This window comes from Arachis hypogaea, chromosome 18 (genome assembly GCF_003086295.3).
Source record: "Arachis hypogaea cultivar Tifrunner chromosome 18, arahy.Tifrunner.gnm2.J5K5, whole genome shotgun sequence".
Classification (NCBI taxonomy): Eukaryota; Viridiplantae; Streptophyta; class Magnoliopsida; order Fabales; family Fabaceae; genus Arachis; species Arachis hypogaea.
Window position 1 is genome coordinate 58,102,409 of NC_092053.1, and position 18,532 is coordinate 58,120,940.

At 33.6% G+C, this 18,532-nt stretch overlaps 1 protein-coding gene across 1 annotated transcript; it reads left to right on the forward strand.

Moving 5' to 3' along the window:
• Positions 1–10,510: 10,510 nt before the first annotated feature.
• Positions 10,511–11,605, forward strand: LOC112770034 (serpin-ZX-like). Its single transcript, XM_025814465.1, has 3 exons — positions 10,511–10,529; positions 10,999–11,205; positions 11,319–11,605. Exons 1-3 carry the CDS (start codon positions 10,511–10,513, stop codon positions 11,603–11,605), a joined length of 513 nt encoding a protein of 170 aa, XP_025670250.1.
• The last annotated feature ends 6,927 nt before the right edge of the window (positions 11,606–18,532 follow it).

Genomic DNA, 18,532 nt, shown 5'->3' on the forward strand with positions numbered 1-18,532 from the left:
ACTTGTTCCATTGTCTTCTCTTTACTCCTAGCTATTCCTTCTTGCTTCAACCTTTCTCCAAGCTTTCTTCACCTATCATTAATCAACCAAACACATCAAAGCTATGCTTAAAATCATGAGATATTCATTCTTTCATAATATGTAACAATTATAGTATAAAACCTCATGAAATAGCATGAATTCATACATGGTTGATTAAATCAAAGGAAACATGAAAATCTACCCAATTAGCTTGCTTATGGCTCAAGAAAGTGCATAATTCTAATGAAAACAAAAGAAAAAGACTAGTTAAAATAGGCTAAGATGACTTGTCATCAAGTAGTTGTGTTGGAAAGGTGGTGGTTCTGTGTATGGTTCATTTGGCTCATAAGGTGGTTGGTATGGTGGATACGAGTTAGGGTCATATGGAGGTGAATGGTTGTAGGTGGCTTGTGAGTATGGCGGTTCAAAGCTGTGTTGAGGAGAGGGTTTATGCATATGGTGGTGGTTGTTGATAGTCCATTGGAGGTGGTTGTTGCCATGAGGGTTGATCAAATCCTTGTGGCTCCTCCCATCTTTGATTGTTCCAACCTTGATGCCTGTTCTCATTGTAATTTCTTCTTCCTGCAACATAATTGTAACCAGACTCATAGCTAAAGGGGTGAGAGTTCATAGTATCAAATAAAAATTAAAAATGAAAATAAAAATAATTTTAAATTAAAAGGTTATTGAAATTTAAATTTTGAATTTGAAAATTAAATTTTGAAATTTTGAATTTTAAATTTTTGAATTTTGAATTTTCGAAATTTGAAATTTGAAAACTTTTAAATTTTGAATTTTGAAAATTTTTTTTTTAAATTTGAATTTTGAAATTTGATTTTTGAAATAAGTTAAGATAAAATAAAAATTTTAAAATAAAAACCAATAACCTCTTAACTTAAGAAAAAGAAAAAATAAAAAACAAAAATAAAGACAAATAAAAAAAGCAAAAATAAAATATTTACAATAACCAATAATAAGGCACAGGTTTGCAATTCTCCGGCAACGGCGCTATTTTGACGTTAGGATTTTTGCCAGTAAAGAATTTCATAAAAACAGTCGCGTTGTAGATATAGTCTCTAAACCGACAGAAATTCCTTCGTACAAACGTTTTGGTTGTCACAAGTAACAAACCCCTTTAAAAATGATAACCGAGTATTTAAACCTCGGGTCGTCTTCTCAAGGAACTGCAGGGAAGTATGTTCTTATTATTGGTTATAGAGATTGTAAATTCGGGGTTTTAAGAATGAGGAACAAATATGACAAATAATTTAAATAGCAATTAAAATAAATAAATACTGTAAAGCAAACTTTTGGCAAGGTATGAGAAATTGGAAGTTCAAATTAGTTACCCTTCTCAACAATAAAGAAGATTGAATCTTAATTCCACTTAGTTAACCTTTGCTAGAGGAAAGGAAAGTCAATGGATTAATTAGTTTGATCTTCGAATCCTATTTATTTCCTAAGAAAAGATTGGGATTATTGAAGTTCAATTCAATTGGCAAGATAACAATTATCAATTATGCTGTTGAATTGGATAACTCCTGAGTTACTGATTTCTTAACTAAAACCAAAAGGGAAAAAGTAAATCTACTGGAATAAAAATGCCTTCAGATGGGAAGCAATAATCATATAAATAAAAGAAAGCAATGATAACTGAAATACCTCAAATAATATTAATTCAAAGAAAATCATAACATGAATGTAGCATAAGCCAAATAGGCAACATAACTAATATAAGCATTAAAGTATCTGAAAGTAAGAGATAAATATAAAGTAAAAGAACATTGAACCTGGGATTGAGAGTCACTCCTAAAACTAAGAGAAGTCCTAAATCCTAATCCTAAGAGAGAGGAGAGAACCTCTCTCTCTAAAAACTACATCTACTCCTAAAATTATGAATATGAAAGCCTCCTTATGAATGGATGCATTCCTCCACTTTATAGCCTCTAATCTGTGTTTTCTGATATGAGAATTGGGTCAGAAACAACCCAGAATTCACTGGTTGCGAATTTAACATGTTGAATTTCCGTCACTGCGACGTGTCCGCATGGAGCACGCGGTCGTGTCACCTAGCGTTAGGGCAAATATGGCATATTATATATCAAATCGAAGCCCCGGACGTTAGTTTTCTAACGCAACTGAAACTGCATCGTTTGAACTTCTGTAGCTCAAGTTATGACTGTTTGAATGCGAAGAGGTCAGGCTGACAGCTTTGCAGTTTCTTCAACTTCTTGTACTCCTTCCACTTTTGCATGCTTCTTTTCCATCCTCCAAGCCATTCCTGCCCTATAATCTCTGAAAGCACTTAACACACATATCAATGCATCTAATGGTAATAAGAGAGGATTAATAATAAGCAAATATAAGATCAAAGAAGCATGTTTTCAATCATAGCACAAAAACAGGAAGGAGTTGTAAAACCATGCAAATAGTATGAATAAGTGGGTAAAGAGTTGATAAAATCCACTCAATTGAGCACAAGATAAACCATAAAATAGTGGTTTATCACTTACCTCGCGTCATAAAGCAAAGGTTAATTAGAGATTACGGCAGTTCTAAGCTCATGCATAGTATATATATAGAAAGAATAGTATAATCTACAAGCCCGATGAAGGATATAGCTCAAAAACAGCATTTCAAAGCACAAAACGTACTAACGAAGCTACTAGCTTAAGGAAAAAGAAACAGATAAGATATAACAAAAGATAAGTATATAATATCATAGGAAACTAGCCACGACTCGCGGAGTTTAAGCCGGCTAGCCATATACAGGTATACAAAACCATACAGTGAAAACAGCTTATACAAGTTTTGTTCTCTCAAATACATGTCTCTAGGAAGAACAAAATACAAGAAAAGATATGCATAAACAAAATAAACCAAAAAGACTCCAAAAGAATCCAAGATCCTCCGCTTCTGTCACCATCCAAAGCAACTCACTAAGGTGGGTTGCGACCTGCATCTGAAAAACACAATAGAAAATATGGTATGAGTACCGGAGGTTCTCAGTATGATAACAATACCCAGTGATGTAGGATATAAGACCCCAGGACGCCAAAGGCAATCCTAAGCTCCATATCCATCACAAGATTCAAACTTAAGCATACTAAAACAAATAAGCATAACTAGAACAACATTAACTTAAATAAACCGGGTAATCTATCTTAGGGATTTCTACTCTAATCAAGCACCGCTGTCCCACAGCCTTCACCAACCCATCCTCCATGCGATCCCATCGCCATCGCCTTCTGAACCTCCTCAATCCCAGTAGAAAACACAGGTAATATACAATGCAAGTAAAACACAAGTATTGACATATAAGGCAATTAATTCAACTAGAAATTAGGCATGTTATACAAATAGGAAAGCCATTACAAGTAGACAAAGCATGCAAACAGATAGAAAATGCATATGATGAATGCCTGTCCTACTGGCTGTGATATCACATTGTCAGTTCAACTGCCAACCCGACACATCTCCATGGAGACGTCGCCCTTCAGAATTCTCATATAGGAACCCCCGAGATATAGTGCTCGGATCACTGTCTAGCTACCGGCGCCTACACACTCTATAGATCCGAAGGGATGCGAGCGGGATACTCTTGCCACAGACCTTACATCTCAATGCAAGCGAGACGAACCACCGTTCTTACGCCACCGCCGCTACCTCGACAGGCGAGATCCAACCGCCGTCCCTGCCGGGCGCATAGCGTCTCATAATCTCAATATAAAATAATGGTACAGTGGTTTTCAAAAAACATTTTTAGTATAAAGTGGATCCGTCAATCTCATTTAGAGTCCTAGACTCCACTCAACCACCGTCAATCCACAATTCAGTTTCCAAACATCAACAATTCACAATTTCTCATCTCCTATATCAATCATCCTTCACATAATATCAAACCATCCTCAGCACGCTAGAAACCTAGGCCTCCGTTTTCTAATTTGTCTTAAAAATCATTTACTAAAACCCTTAGGTTATATCCGATGTTCTAATACTCAAAACCAAGCCCAAAAGTCTTAAAATAGTGTTATAGAAGCTTACAACGTTGTTGGAAAGGTGGAATAGTTGACAACAAGTAAATTTTGAGAAACACGGCGTGTGCGGCCGCACAGGGGTGTGTACGTGCGCACGCCCAAGAGGTTTTAAAAGTGTGTGTGCGCACAGGGGTGTATGCATACGCATAGAGACTGAAATTCACAAGGTCTGTCCACTCACACAGGGTGTGCTAGCGCCCCAACAGACTCCCCTTCCCGACTTGTGCGTGCGCACAGGGGTGTGTGCGTCCGCACAGGTCGCAATTCTCCATTGATGTGTGCGCGCACCAGCTATGCTAGCGCTGCAACTAGTAGGCACTTCCCTGCCTGTGCGTGCGCACAGGTTTGTGCGTCCGCACAGAATATGATTTTCGCAGGGTTGTGCGCGCGCACAAGGCTGTGCGTGCGCACACATCAGAAATCCTAAAATTCTGCAACTTAGCAAAATTTCAGATTTTTAACACCAACTTTGAATGATCATAACTTTCTCTACAAAATTCCAATTTTTACAAACCCTATATCGATTTAAAGGGTTTTCAAAGGTCTTTAATTCTAAATAAGTTTCAATCAATTTCAAAAACTGAGGCAAAAGTTATGATCAAACAAAGTTCACCAAAATTCCCTTTTTACCCAAATTTTGCATATACTCAAATTTACCAAATTCACAAGCCACATCCAACTAGATATATACCAAACCCCCATTTATAACACAATTTACCTTCTAGGGTCACCAATTACCATTCTCAAACATCAACATCAAATATATGACTCTAAATCAACCCTTCTCCAATACATTCACCAATCATTACCCCATTCATGCTTTAAATCCATATCCAACATTATACAATCATTCAAAATCATCAAGCATCATATCCCAACATCATTAATTCTCAACATATCAATATCATTCAGCATACAACATCAACCAACCACATAAATCTAAACCTATCCTATATGTCACTAGCCTAAGTGACCATGAATATTACATACTACATAGAGGAAACCCAAATCATATCTTGGCCGATTTTCAATATGCATCAAAACTCCAATTTAGCACAAACAAGCTCTCAACCACAATCCAAGCTTTTAATTCCACTCCAATAAGCACAATTAAGTTCCAATAGCTCCCAAAGCCACAATAATCAAACTATACACATATAAATCACCTCAAATCAACCTAGAGTTCCATTTAAACATAAATTCACAAGAGTTTAATGGCTCTTACCTTCTCCAACAGATTTAATAGCAAGAATCCAAGGCTAAGCAAGGATTAGAGCAAACCTAAACATCCAAAATCACAAAAACTCACTTAATCACAAACCCTAAGAACCGAAATTTTGGAGAGAAGAATAGAAAAGATTTTGTGGTTACCTTCCCAGTTTCTTGTATGGACTTTGTAGAGCTCTTCACAAGGAACGCGTAGCCGCAAATGTGATGACATGTCATCATGTCATGTTTTTTTATGCTTTTTGATACAAGAAATTGATGATTAGTGCTTAAATATTGAATACTTTTGTGCTTAAATGGTATATTTCTTTGATCTTTTGATTTTATAAACTTTATAGGAAATAAGAAGAAAAAGAAGCAAAAAAGCACAAAATAAGTTAAAAAGGAGAAAAGAGAAATTCTGGGGCACATTTTGGAGTTTGGGCACGCTTTGGAGCCTTAGGCCACGCTTTTAAAAGTGTGGCCCATGACTAAATCAAGAAAGCGTGCTCTGTTTTCACAATCAGTGCTCATTTGCAAAGAGAACGCTAAGTTAACTAACAGTGCGGCGATCGGAGCTCTCTAGCTCAAGATATGAGCTTTGGAAGATTGAGATGAATAGTGTTCAAGGGTTTCACTTCTTTCCTTTCTCCTTCAGCTGGGTGTGTGTGTTTGTTAGTGTCTTGTGATGAGATGGGTTCATTAAATGAGCCTTTTATATGTTGGGCTTGGGCCCAACTCGGGCTCGGTCCAATCTGTTAGCGTTTTTAGCCCGTTTGGCCCAACTTCAGGCCAAACCTTTAAAATTAACGCCCAGATTTTCATTTCTAATATTTTTCTAAAGTTTTTGACGGTTTTCACTTTTCTCATGCGGTACCAGGCAGACTTGAACCGGTTCAACCGGTTCAACTGGTTCAACTGCCGGTTCGCAATTTTTCACGATTTTTTCAGAAAATACATTTTCTGACTCAGAAAGACCCACTGAGTCCAAAAATCACCTTTAAATCCTCAAATTCTCACTCTAACTTTTCAGAATCTAATTTGGGCAATTAATCACTTAATTAACCAGTTGATTAGTTACGGTTCTTACATACACTATTGGGGTAACTAATTTCTAAGTAACAAAGTGCTATTAATGCATGTATATCTATATATTTCTTTGTGAATAAGGTAGTAGTAACTGTTGAAGGGGATAAGCAGTTAAAGATGAAATTTATTGGTAGCATATAATGCTAGAAAAAAGAGGGAGGATAAGGAAAAGAGCCATTTACTAAACGTTACCTTATAAGGGCGATACACAAGTGAGTTTAGACAGCAGCATGTTTTGACTATACAAGCTTTAAAGACGAATCTAGTTGGGACAGTAACAAGTCCTTTGGATAATGACTAGTTAACACAGAGTCCATTAATTAATTAAATCCATATACTAGTAATGCATGGTAATGCATGGTAGTGTCTTAATTAAGCATTCCTAGTTGAATATATATATACATGCATATGTGTATATAAATATTCAAGTGGCAGCATGTATATTAATTTAACATTTATGCTATATCTCACATGAGTGTCTTGAGAGCGCTTGTCCATCCATTTAGATTTGTCACTTTTAAGTGTGTGGGTTTCTTTGAAGACCTCCTCGTGGGTTGGTGTACGGCCCAACTGCTTTTTCTGTTCCATATAAAACACAAAAAAGAAAAATTTTACATAAATAGATGTCTATTAAATAAGATCTAAAGCCACTTAAATTATGTTACCATCCTCTCTATAGTTGAGCTCAATGGAATAGAACCACCGTAATGGACAGAATCACCTAAGAGTGACACTCGATTCTCCCTTGCTTTTTTCCTTATATGTTTCACAAGTGACAACAACCAGCCAGTCTGGCCAAACAGCTAGAGCAACTAAATTTAAAAGGCCAATAAAAGGTGCAGAGCATATAGCTATAGTCACCCCAGCAATAGTAAGAATGCGCCCCTGTATTACAATAAAAATATATGTACTTTTCAAATGAGTAGAAATGCAACCGAAATACTGACATTATAACAAGACAAACAAATAATTCAAAAAATGAACAATTAAGTGAATCACTGGACTGAGTGCATGGATGAGTCTGTTAAAGTGTTTAACTAGAACCAGGAGTCCAGGATTTTGTTGAGCAAGACTCCGATGATGATCTAATTTTGGTGAACTAGCAAAGAAAAATGAGAAGTGTAGAAGAATGGTCAAAGACAAGGCTGTTGGTGGTAAAACAACTTTCTCTTAGCAAATTTTCCAAACTTATCTGAAACTCATTCCTATCAAAACAATAATTTCAGTAAATTGATCAATAATATTCATGAGTCATGATGTGTGTGTGTGTTTTGGGGTAGGAGGGTTGTTTTTGTTTACCTTCTTGTTTTTAAACTTCAATTAATGACTGTAGGGGACCTTGATGAGAGAAGGATCTTGAACTGTAGGTCCTGTTTCACCAACCAGCAAAGCTTGTAAATTCTAACCTCCTCCTACTTTTTATAAAATTCAAGAAAGAAAAGAGGAAGAAGAAGAAATTAAGCACAAAATAGAAATTGAACAACTTGGCAGAGAATAATTAGAAGAAGAAGAATTAAATTCCAGATCTCAATCACAACCACCACAGCACCAAGAAGGATCAAAAATTACAGATTAACCAAAATTACATCATATAGATATAGAAATTACAACTTCAAGAATTCAACGATCTTCTTCAATACCTCAACATCAGTTCTCAGCATCATCAATCACAATTCCAGATTTTACAACACTGGCAATCCAACCAGTAGATGATGAAGGCGAGATCAAAATACAGATGTTCTTACCAAATGCAGCATCCGATGAAACGAAGTTGAGTAACTTAATATCTGATCTCATGAGGAGGTAAAAAGATATAACAGATACAAAAATAGCATGAACAATAGAGAATTTTCTGCAATACAAAATTTTGTTCAAGCAAAAGTATCAATTATGGAACAAATCTACAAAGTAAAATCATAACGCAAAGGAATTTTACCTATTATTCCATTTTATTTTTTTATTGCTCAATTTAACATATCTCATGAACAACAGAGAACTCATAATAACTATCTATCTATAAATTAAACAAAATAGGTTGAATAGATAAGCAGAAACACAATTCTGCTAATACTCCAAATGCAAAACTACCGAGAAGAAGCATTACCAGAGAAGAAGCCATTAACTGAATTAAATTTCTGTTCTAGACAACATTCATCAAGCTCATATTAACAATTTTCAGCATTGTTCAGCAATCCAGATTAACAATCTAAACATTTCTCAGCTATTTAGAATCAAAACCTAATCTAATCCTATTTTAACAACCTAAAAATCCACTAATCAAAAAATAAATCTAACTAAAATAATTACTAAAATCAAACTAACTAAACAAAATTAATTGAACTCAACAGAAATTAAAACAATTTTGAAACCAAAACTTGGAAGCAGAGACAATCAAAACAGGGCAGAGGGAAAGAAGGATGCTCAGGTCTCTACGGTTCGAACAGGGGGAAAGAGAGAGGTGGCACCGCGGCTGACGGTGGAACCAATTTTGGTCGCCACGGAGCTAGGGCTTGCGCGAAGGTAGCCGCAGCATTGACTGGAGGAGATGATGGTTGTAGTGCTGGAAGAGATGATGGCTATAGCCAGAACTGAGGGTGATAAAAGGAGAGAGAGAGGCACGGCGGTGATGGAGCTTGAGCTTGCTTTGTTCTGTGAATGAGAAAGAACGAGAGAGACAGGGTTTGTGTTCTACTGGTTCAGTGTTTAAAAAAGAGGAGAAGAAGGAGAAGGTAGCTGCAGTGGTTAGGGTGGTCAGCGGTGGTGCTGTGGGTGAGGAAAGGAGAAGAAGAAGTAGCCTGTTGACAGAGAAGAAGAGGTAGCTGCTAGGTTTATCTCGTTTGATTTGTGTGCTGTGAATGGAGCTCGGGCAATGGTAGGTTTAGCTTATTATTTCTGACAGAAAATCCGTCTGTAATAATTTAATGGAACGTAGCGTTTTTGTCCATTTAATTACAGACGAATTTTTCATCTGTAACTATTTCCCACAAAAAAAAATTAATTTTTCTGACAGAATTATCGACGGATTCTCTTTTCTGTCTGTAATTTATGCTTATTCATTTTTTTATTTTCCGACAAAAAATCTCTCTAAAATTTCGTCTGTATTTCCGTGGGATAAAATCCGTCGAAAATATCCGTCTGTAATAACTAGTTTTCTAGTAGTGACTTTTTACAATTTTAAAATTATCCAAGATATATAAAAAAGAATTTGTGCAGTGTTGTGTTGGTTTGATTTTATTTTTCTATTTCATCTAACTTTCTTGGAATAATTTAAAATTTTAAAATTTAGATAATTATAATTTAAAGAGTAAAGTATTATTTTAGTCTCCAATGTTTGGGTCAAATCCTAATTTAATCCCTAAAATTTCAAGTGTCTTATTGCTGTCCCAAAAATTTCAAACAGGTTAAATATTATCCTACCGTTATATTAATAGTTAACGTAATAAGTGACATAGACGTTAATAACGTTATTAGGTAAGTCATATCTTCTTCCATGAGTTAGAAAAACATAACCAAAATCTTCTTATAACATTTTTTTCCTCAATTTTTTTTCTATACAACATTTTAAATTCTAACAATCAATCATTAATGCTTTAAAATCAACGAAAAAATTTTTATATTTGAGATCGTTGATAAATCGATTTCACTTACATATTCAACTCGAATGGTAATAATTTTTTCAGTATGCGAATTTTTTGTGTCAAATTTAATGATGGAACAACATTGAACTCACTTAAATTTTTTTTTGGAATTGAAATAGGATGTTTGAAAGTTTTTGGAATTGAAATAGGACGTTTGAAATGTTAGAGACTAAATTAGAATGCAAAATTAAATATTTTGTAATTTTAACATTTTAAATTATTTAAACAAAATTGGATGAAATAGAAAAAAAACAAGCCAACACAACACTACCCAAAAGGTTTTGTATATATCATGTATAATTTTAAAATTTTAAATAATTAATTTTTTAATTTAAAAATTTAAATTGTTAATTTTTTTTCAAATAGAATATTTAATTAATCATACAAGTATAATAACATAAGTACGTAATATTATAATTAAATTGTTATAATAATACACATATTTCGTATTTTCAGTACACTAACATTAAATTTATTATGCATGTATATACACGTATCCAAGACTATTACTTAACAACAATGCTAGGGAACCAAGAAGGTATCATCCAAAAACCAGCTAAATGCCTCTGAGTGAATCTAAAATCTCTACGTGGATGGTGCTTATGCTAGGCATTAGGATGTTTCTTTTCTTTGTAAATCGGATGGTTTTAAATCTATTTTTTGATTTATCATGTTTTAGGCATTTGGAGAGAGAAGGAGGGTGAAGAGACAGAAGCTAATTGAATTAGTTTCTGTGATTCACGTTGCAATGATACTGAACGTATCTCCTCCTAATTTGAATGTGGTGAAACATTTAATAACCAATATTTTAAATCATAAATAAATAAGTTAATATACATGGATGTTTCTTCTGTTAAGTATTAGAATGTTTCTTTTTTATACTAAATGGATGTTCTTTTATATATATTTTGAATATTTTTGTATTGCAAATGTGAATATCTTTATTTTTTTTTAAGAATTTCATAGATTTTTAAGAATTCTTCTCCTTCGTTCTTTCCTTTCCACAGTCGTCGCCCTCTCTTCCATCCTCAAGATCCTCAAGTTCGAGGTGTTCGATGAAAGGACTCCCGGTGCCAGAGAAGCCATGGAAGCCATTGTTACTGCCATCATAGGTTGCCGACTCGAGAAAACTGATCCGGTGTCTGAGGACGCCGTTATGATGAAGATTCTTCAGGTTCTTGCAAATCACTTATTACTCTCCAAAGAAAACGACGGTAACAAGAACGTTGCCTTTTCGCCTTTGTGCATCAAACTCCTTCTTGGCATTGATGCCGCCGGGTCCAAAGGTCCGGTTTGTGACGAATTCCTCTCGTTCCTCTCTGATCAGAATCCATCAACAATCTCAACTCCGTGGCAACTCAGCTCTTATCCTCTGTGCTTGTCGACCGTTCTGCGAGCGGCAGACCTCTCCTCTCTTATGCTAATGATGTTTGGGTTGACAAAAGCCTATCTATGAAGCCTTCCTTCTCACAAGTTTTGGAGAATACTTACAAGCCCACTTTGGCTTCACTTGATTTCACTAACAAGGGTGAAATAGCGAAGGAGATTAACTCATGGGCTGAAAGGGAGACGAAAGGCGTTGTTATGTGGAAGAGAAGAGGAAGGTTTTTATAAACTTTAATTAAGTTTATTTGATCAGTTTAAAATTTTTTAAATTTTGAATTTAAAATTTTAAAATTAATTATTAATAATTATAATTAATTGAGTTATTCATTTTTTGGTTGGTTAGACACTTGGTTCCTATACTTTTCCATTACTTAAATATGCCTATACACATATTCTGGGTAAGACACCTAAATATGCAAATACAGATGGCTGTATTTGTTTATAAGGATGGGATATTGAGACAGAGATATAAAGACAAAAATTATATTTGATAGATGAGACATGAACAGAAACATTGTATCTAGAGACGCTAAATTAGTGTATTTTGTGTCCATCCTGTCACGAAGGACACAGAAACACTAACAAATGACACAACTTATTTTTTATTTTTTCTTTTATTATTCTTAGTGCTTGTTTGGGCGCCATTATCTTGATAAAAAATGAAAAAAGATCTGTTTTTATTTTTTAGCGTGTTTGGCAAATTTCTAGTAGTAAAAATAAAAGCACTAGAAAAATAAAAAAAAAATCTTTTTTGAGAAGCTGTAATTTACATCTTTTTTTAAAAAGATCTTTTTTTCTTAAAAAAAGATATTTTTTATATAATAAATAAACAAAAAGTACTTTTATATTGTTATACCCAAACATAATTGATAGATAAAAAGATCTTTTTACATGAGATACCCAAACATAAAATTACTTTTACTTTTCCATAAGATCTTTTAAAAAAAGATCTTTTCTTAGAAGCTCACCGAAACAAGTCCTTATTAGTTTTTCAAAATTATATTTTTTATTATTATATTTTTTTCTCAAATTTTTTGATGAAAAAAATGAGAATAAATTGAATTTTTATAATTTGTTCTAATTTATCACCAAACAGAATACAAAAATATAAAATTTTGTGTCTCTATCCTTTTTCTTGTCATGTCCTGTTCTCAGAAACAAATACAACAATAGAGATGACAATGAGACTCTGCGGGAACGGGGACCTTCCCCCGCTCCCTCATCCCCATTTAATAAAATGCTCCCATATCACCGCCTCATTCTCATTGCGCGTCCCCATTTATTTACCCCTGCCAAAAAGATAGATATCTGCGGTATCCATGAATATTTAGTTTTAATTTTTTTTAAAAAAAATTAATACAATCATAATAAAATTCAATGTAATTCAACTAAATATATCAAATTAAAAAGCGATCAAACAGATGTCTAACATAAATCAATATACACACAAAATTTTTAACATACAAATTAAAATAAAATGACACAAATTTAAATAATTAGCTATTGTAAATTTAAATATACACATAATTAATTTGTTCTTTTATAAAATTTAAAAAAATAAAAATAAAGACCATTAAACATACATTTATATAAAGATATTCAAGTAATTTTTTTTTTAGAAATTTATGGATCTTTTTGAGTCGGGTTCGCCCCCACTTCCATTTATTTATGAGGATGGATTAATTTGTTGGAAGCTTCTAGCATCAGGAAAGTATTTTAAGGTCCTTAATGGACCAGGATAAATTAAAAATATGTAAAAAATATTGGGGTCACTTTGAAATATGATAAACAAGTAATTAACCTTTACATGACTATCACATTCATATGATCATCACGTGTGTTTAAAGAGAATTCAAAACCCATATTCTTGAAGAGTTCATACCATTCTTTACACGTGTCAACATCACTAATAAGAGAAATACTGCAAATTTAAATTACTTGTTCATTTCTAAAAATAATTTCATTAAAAGATCTAAAATATTTTTGTTAAAAATGTGTTAGTCATAAAAAGTAACAATAATAACAGTAATAATAATAATTATAATAATATCAATTAATGTACTACATTAATATCAATAATAATAAAAGTTATTATAATTATAATAAAAAATTTATCTCTTTAAAATTAATGTTAAGAAAAATTTCTATTTTCTTAAAATGAATTTTATGTAAATTTTAGTCTTTTTATAATAAAATTTAAATATTAACTTTTAATACAATCAAATATCTTTAAATCTAAAAGAAATTTTAGAATTTTTTAAAATTAATACAAAAAAATTATTTTTATTTGAGTTTTAAAAAAGGTACCTTAGTCATTTAAAATGAGTATTTTAGTCTTGTTAAAATCAAATTCGAATTTTTCATTTCTAATATGATCAAACAATATGAATTTAATCTATAATGGTATTTTAATTTTTTTAGATTAACTTTAAAATGTTATTTTGTTATTTTAAAAATTACTTATATGAATATTTTAATTGTTTTGAATGTTAAATTTACAATTTCTAATACAATTAAGTAATTTTTATTCTAAAATAATATTTTATTTTTTTAAGGTTAATGCTAAAAAAAGTTGTTTTGGTATTTTAAAATTAACTATAAAATGTTTTAATCTTTTTAATATTAAATTAAAATTTATAGTTGCTAATAAATCAAATAATATTATTTATTCATATAAAATGTGTAATAGTAATTTTAAAATTATTACATAAAGAATATTTTGGTATTTTAAATTTAATGCTAATTAACAAATATTTTAGTTTTTTAATATGAATTCTATAGATATTTTAATATTTTAAAATAGAAATCAAATTTTAAGTTGTAATACAATTAAAAAACTTTAAAAATAAAAAGCTTTTTAATCTTTTAATAGTGATATCAAAATATTATTTCTTCATAATGTTAAAAAAATTCTTTTAATTTTTTTTAAAAATTAATGAAAAAGATATAATTAATTTTCAATTATTTTATCAATTTATTATTTAATCTAATAGAACCTTTCATAATTAGTACAACTTTAAAGTAGAGTTTTATAAATTTACACATTTTTTATATGGCATTAATATAAGCCATTAAATTGGAATATTTTTTCCTAGTCCTTTAAGAACCGTTTCAAGTTTCCCCACCTTAGACAATTCCTTTTTTGTTATTCCTAAATACATATATCTAAGTACCTGATTTATGAACAAAGGTATATTTTGTATGTTTCTCCCGAATGCAAGGGTTTATTTAACTGTTACACCCTAATACTTTTTAACTGAGTTAAGCTTTATTTGGATTATATTTAGTAGCTGATATTTAAAATTTTGCGAAATTTTTCTTTTAAAACAAATGTGAAATATTTATATAAAATAATTTATAGATAAAAATATTGAATAATTAGTTTTTATTAGAATAGTTACTAGTTGAAAAATATAAGTGGATTTGAAAATACTAACATGAAAAATCGGTGTGTTAAACTATGAAGGCACAACAATGACAAGCTTTACTCATACCAAATAAAAAAGGAAACATAATAGTTACAATTGCAATCAGTCAATAAGGATAAAACAAGACACATAGGAAATTCTAATTCTCTTAATTTGTTTAATTATGGCTAAAACAATCGCATATTCTTCCTTTTTAAGGTAAACGTTTAATGTTTTGTATCTACGTCCTCGATGGCTTGCTCCCACTAGTGCACCTATCTTTTCACCTCAACTGTATTGTTTCGTACTGCATCGTTCCTGAAGATAGTACAGAGAGAGGGGTGAGAAACAAAAGTTTCTCAGTAGTTTATCTATATGGTGTCATCGTATCCATCTCCAACCACTCCGAGTTTTAAAATAAAAACAGTGATGATGCAATGTTGTTCAATTATTATTTTCAAAAGTCTTGATTAGTCGGAGTGGTGTAACTTTTAGATGCTTCTCATTTACTTATGTTATGACATGTGTAATGCATACAAAATGCCTATAGCGTTAAAACATATAAAGGTAACTCATAAACCTTGGTATGATATTTTCATAGGCCATAAAGCAAGACGAAATAAATAATAAATAAGAGAAGAATAGTAACATTACTATAGATAAGTCAAACAGAATAGATCTGAATAAAATAAAGATCTTAAACAATATCACACATCATACAAAAAGGAACTTTGAAAAAAAGAAGGATATTTGAATGCAATAATAAACATAATCACAAATAAAAATAAAAAAATAAAAGAAGAACAATCATGATCACACTTTTCATTGCACTCTTCATTACTTTTTCTTGTAGCTTTTATGGAAGGTATTGAGCTCAAACCGGTATAAAAGGTAGGAGTCCCCTTCCCTTACCGAAGGTTCTTATCCCAAACGTTTTGACGATCACCTTCCCTTACCGAAGGATCATATCGATATCTTGTCTTTAGGGGTCACCTTCCCTTACCGAAGGATCATTCCCTCAGTTCAATTTACAATCAAGGTTATTTAGACATACACAAGAAAAGAGTTATATCAACAAAGATATCTTATTATATAAAATTGATGGGAGTCTCCTTCCCTTACCGAAGGTTCCCAAAAGTTTGCCGATCACCTTCCCTTACCGAAGGATCATCTCGATTATCTTGTCTTTGGGGGTCACCTTCCCTTACCGAAGGATCATTCCCTCAGTTCTTTATGCACATAAAATTTTTATTATAATGCATAATGCGTATGAAGGGAAGAGACATTATATCATGACATGTAATGCTAACATCTATATATGACATAAAAATTAGCATAAAACCCCTACCTCGAGTGAAGTTCCGCTAGGTATTCCGATGCAAATAGATGCGGTTTGTTAGTGAAGAGAGACTTGTTTCATGATTAGACTTTGTGTATACTAGAATTTTTTGTATAGAAAAGGGAATAGAATGATAAAGGAAGGATCAAATAGCTCTCAGGTATGTGCAGATTATGTTAAGAGGCATTTAGGTGAAATCTTCAATCTGGATCGTCACTTTGTGAGCCCTATAACTTTTTCTACGTTTGAAATTTGGAATTAGCTAATAGAGACAAATTTATGGAGAATTGAATTAGCTTTAAAACTAATATCAAACGAAATCAATCGGATAACAACATCTTGATATATTCTCAAAATACTGTTAGTATATCAGGCTGGCTGATAAGAGCGCAATTTTCTACTATGAACTCATAACTGATTTATCTATCTAATTTAATTTGAATTTGATTTTATACTGAACTTAAGGAATAGAGCTAGTATTCTTATCTTTTCATATAACTAAATATCATTCAAATCTAATAAATGTAGAATTAGTTATGACTATATTTTAAAAGGTTGTTTACTGTCGGTTAGAGATTTACTACCACTAGTGCTTTCATATGTTTAAATTTTAAATTCAAATCTTAAATCATTACCATTTTAATTAATTAATTAGTTATTAAAAAAGAATAAATGACCATTTGTACCCATGAGAGATGAAAACGCTGACATTTGTACCCATGAAAGCTCGAAACTAATCTTGTACCCATGATAGATGCTGTCCGTGTGACAAAAGTACCCTGACTTGGATCTGAGCTTGGTTCGTGCGTTTCCGAACCTACGTGGTACTCTCAACCTCCCCCCCCCCAAATCTGAGCCAACCATTCATCATCTTCATCTTCTTCACCATCACCATCACCATAACCTCCATAACCTCCATCACCATCACCTCAGCACCGCTACAGCCACCTCCCTTCACCACAACCTCCGGCGACAACCCACACCGCCGCGCCCCTTTCTCTTCTTCTTCCCCTCTTCTCACTCCTCCTCTCCACCAAACAGCCGCGACACCCAACCTTCTCCGCAGCGTCTGTCCGAACCCTACCTCCCCCAAAGCTCCCAACAGTATCAGACAAGCCAAAAATTTCAAACAGTAGCATGAATCAAAAACAGCAAAATTTTCAAACACCAGCATGAATCAAAACAAACCTAAATCCACTAACATGCATTTTTAACTAACCAAATTAAGCAAAATGAACTAAAAGCAATACAGTGAAAGAAACAGAACTCAGGGAAAAACGCAGGGGATGGAAGACACAGGGAAAAACGGAGGGGATGGAAGACACAGAGGCTGCACCCTGTTCTGGTCGTTCCATGGGAGAACGGGAAACGGGGCTGGAATCGCGACGGTGCTAGGCTGGTTCGCGATGGTGAGACGGGATGACAGAGAAGGAAGAAAAAAGGGGAAAAGGGGCTCATCGTCGGCGTTGCTGTGGCTCGTCGACGGCGCGGCGGTTCGGCCAGTGAGAGAGAGGGAGGAGAAGGTGGCCGGTTCGTTGGTGTGGCTGAGGAAGACAGAGATCACACAAAGGGAAGAAAAGGGAAGAGGGTTGCGGTGGCTCGTAGAGGCCGACGGTGATGGTTGGCGGAGCTAGGGTTCAGACAGGGGAGTGGTGACGGATTGGAATGCCGTAAGGACGCTGCGGAGAAGGTTGGGTGTCGCGGCTGTTTGGTGGCAGACGAGAGGAGACCCAGGAATGGAGAAGATGGCCGCTGTCGCTCTAGGCTTTGGTGGAGAGGAGGAGCTAGCGCTGTGGTTTCTGGGCTCAGCGGAGGTGAGAAGAGGGGAGAAGAAGAGAAAGGGGCGTGGCGGTGTGTGTTGTCGCCGGAAGTTGTGGTGAAGGGAGGTGGCTGTGGCGGTGCTGAGGTGATGGTGATGGAAGTTATGGAGGTTATGGTGATGGTGATGGTGAAGAAGATGAAGATGATGAATGGTTGGCTCAGATTTGGGGGGGGGGGAGGGGGAGGTTGGGAGTGCCACGTAGGTTTGGAAACCCACGAACCAAGCTCAGATCCAAGCCAGGGTACTTTTGTCACACGGACAGCATCTATCATGGGTACAATATTAGTTTCGAGCTTTCATGGGTACAAATGTCAGCGTTTTCATCTCTCATGGGTACAAATGGTCATTTATTCTTAAAAAAAATGACTTAATTCAAAAAGTTGGGATGTTACATTAACACGGTTAGATTTAGAGCCCGTTTGAAAAAGTTTAAAATTAACTTTTTTGAAATTTTGACTTATGAATTTTTCTGGTATAATTTTTAAAATTAAATTACAACTTTTTGAGAAGCTATTTAGGAGCTTATAGAGAAGTTAAAAAAATGACTTCTCTCATAATACTTATACTTTTTATCACATTTCAATAAA

Excerpts from the sequence above, each read along its gene's own strand:
- LOC112770034 (XM_025814465.1), top strand. Across the intron at positions 11,206-11,318 it reads ACTCTCCAAAGAAAACGACG|AATCCATCAACAATCTCAAC; the intron begins GTAACAAGAACG and ends CTCTCTGATCAG.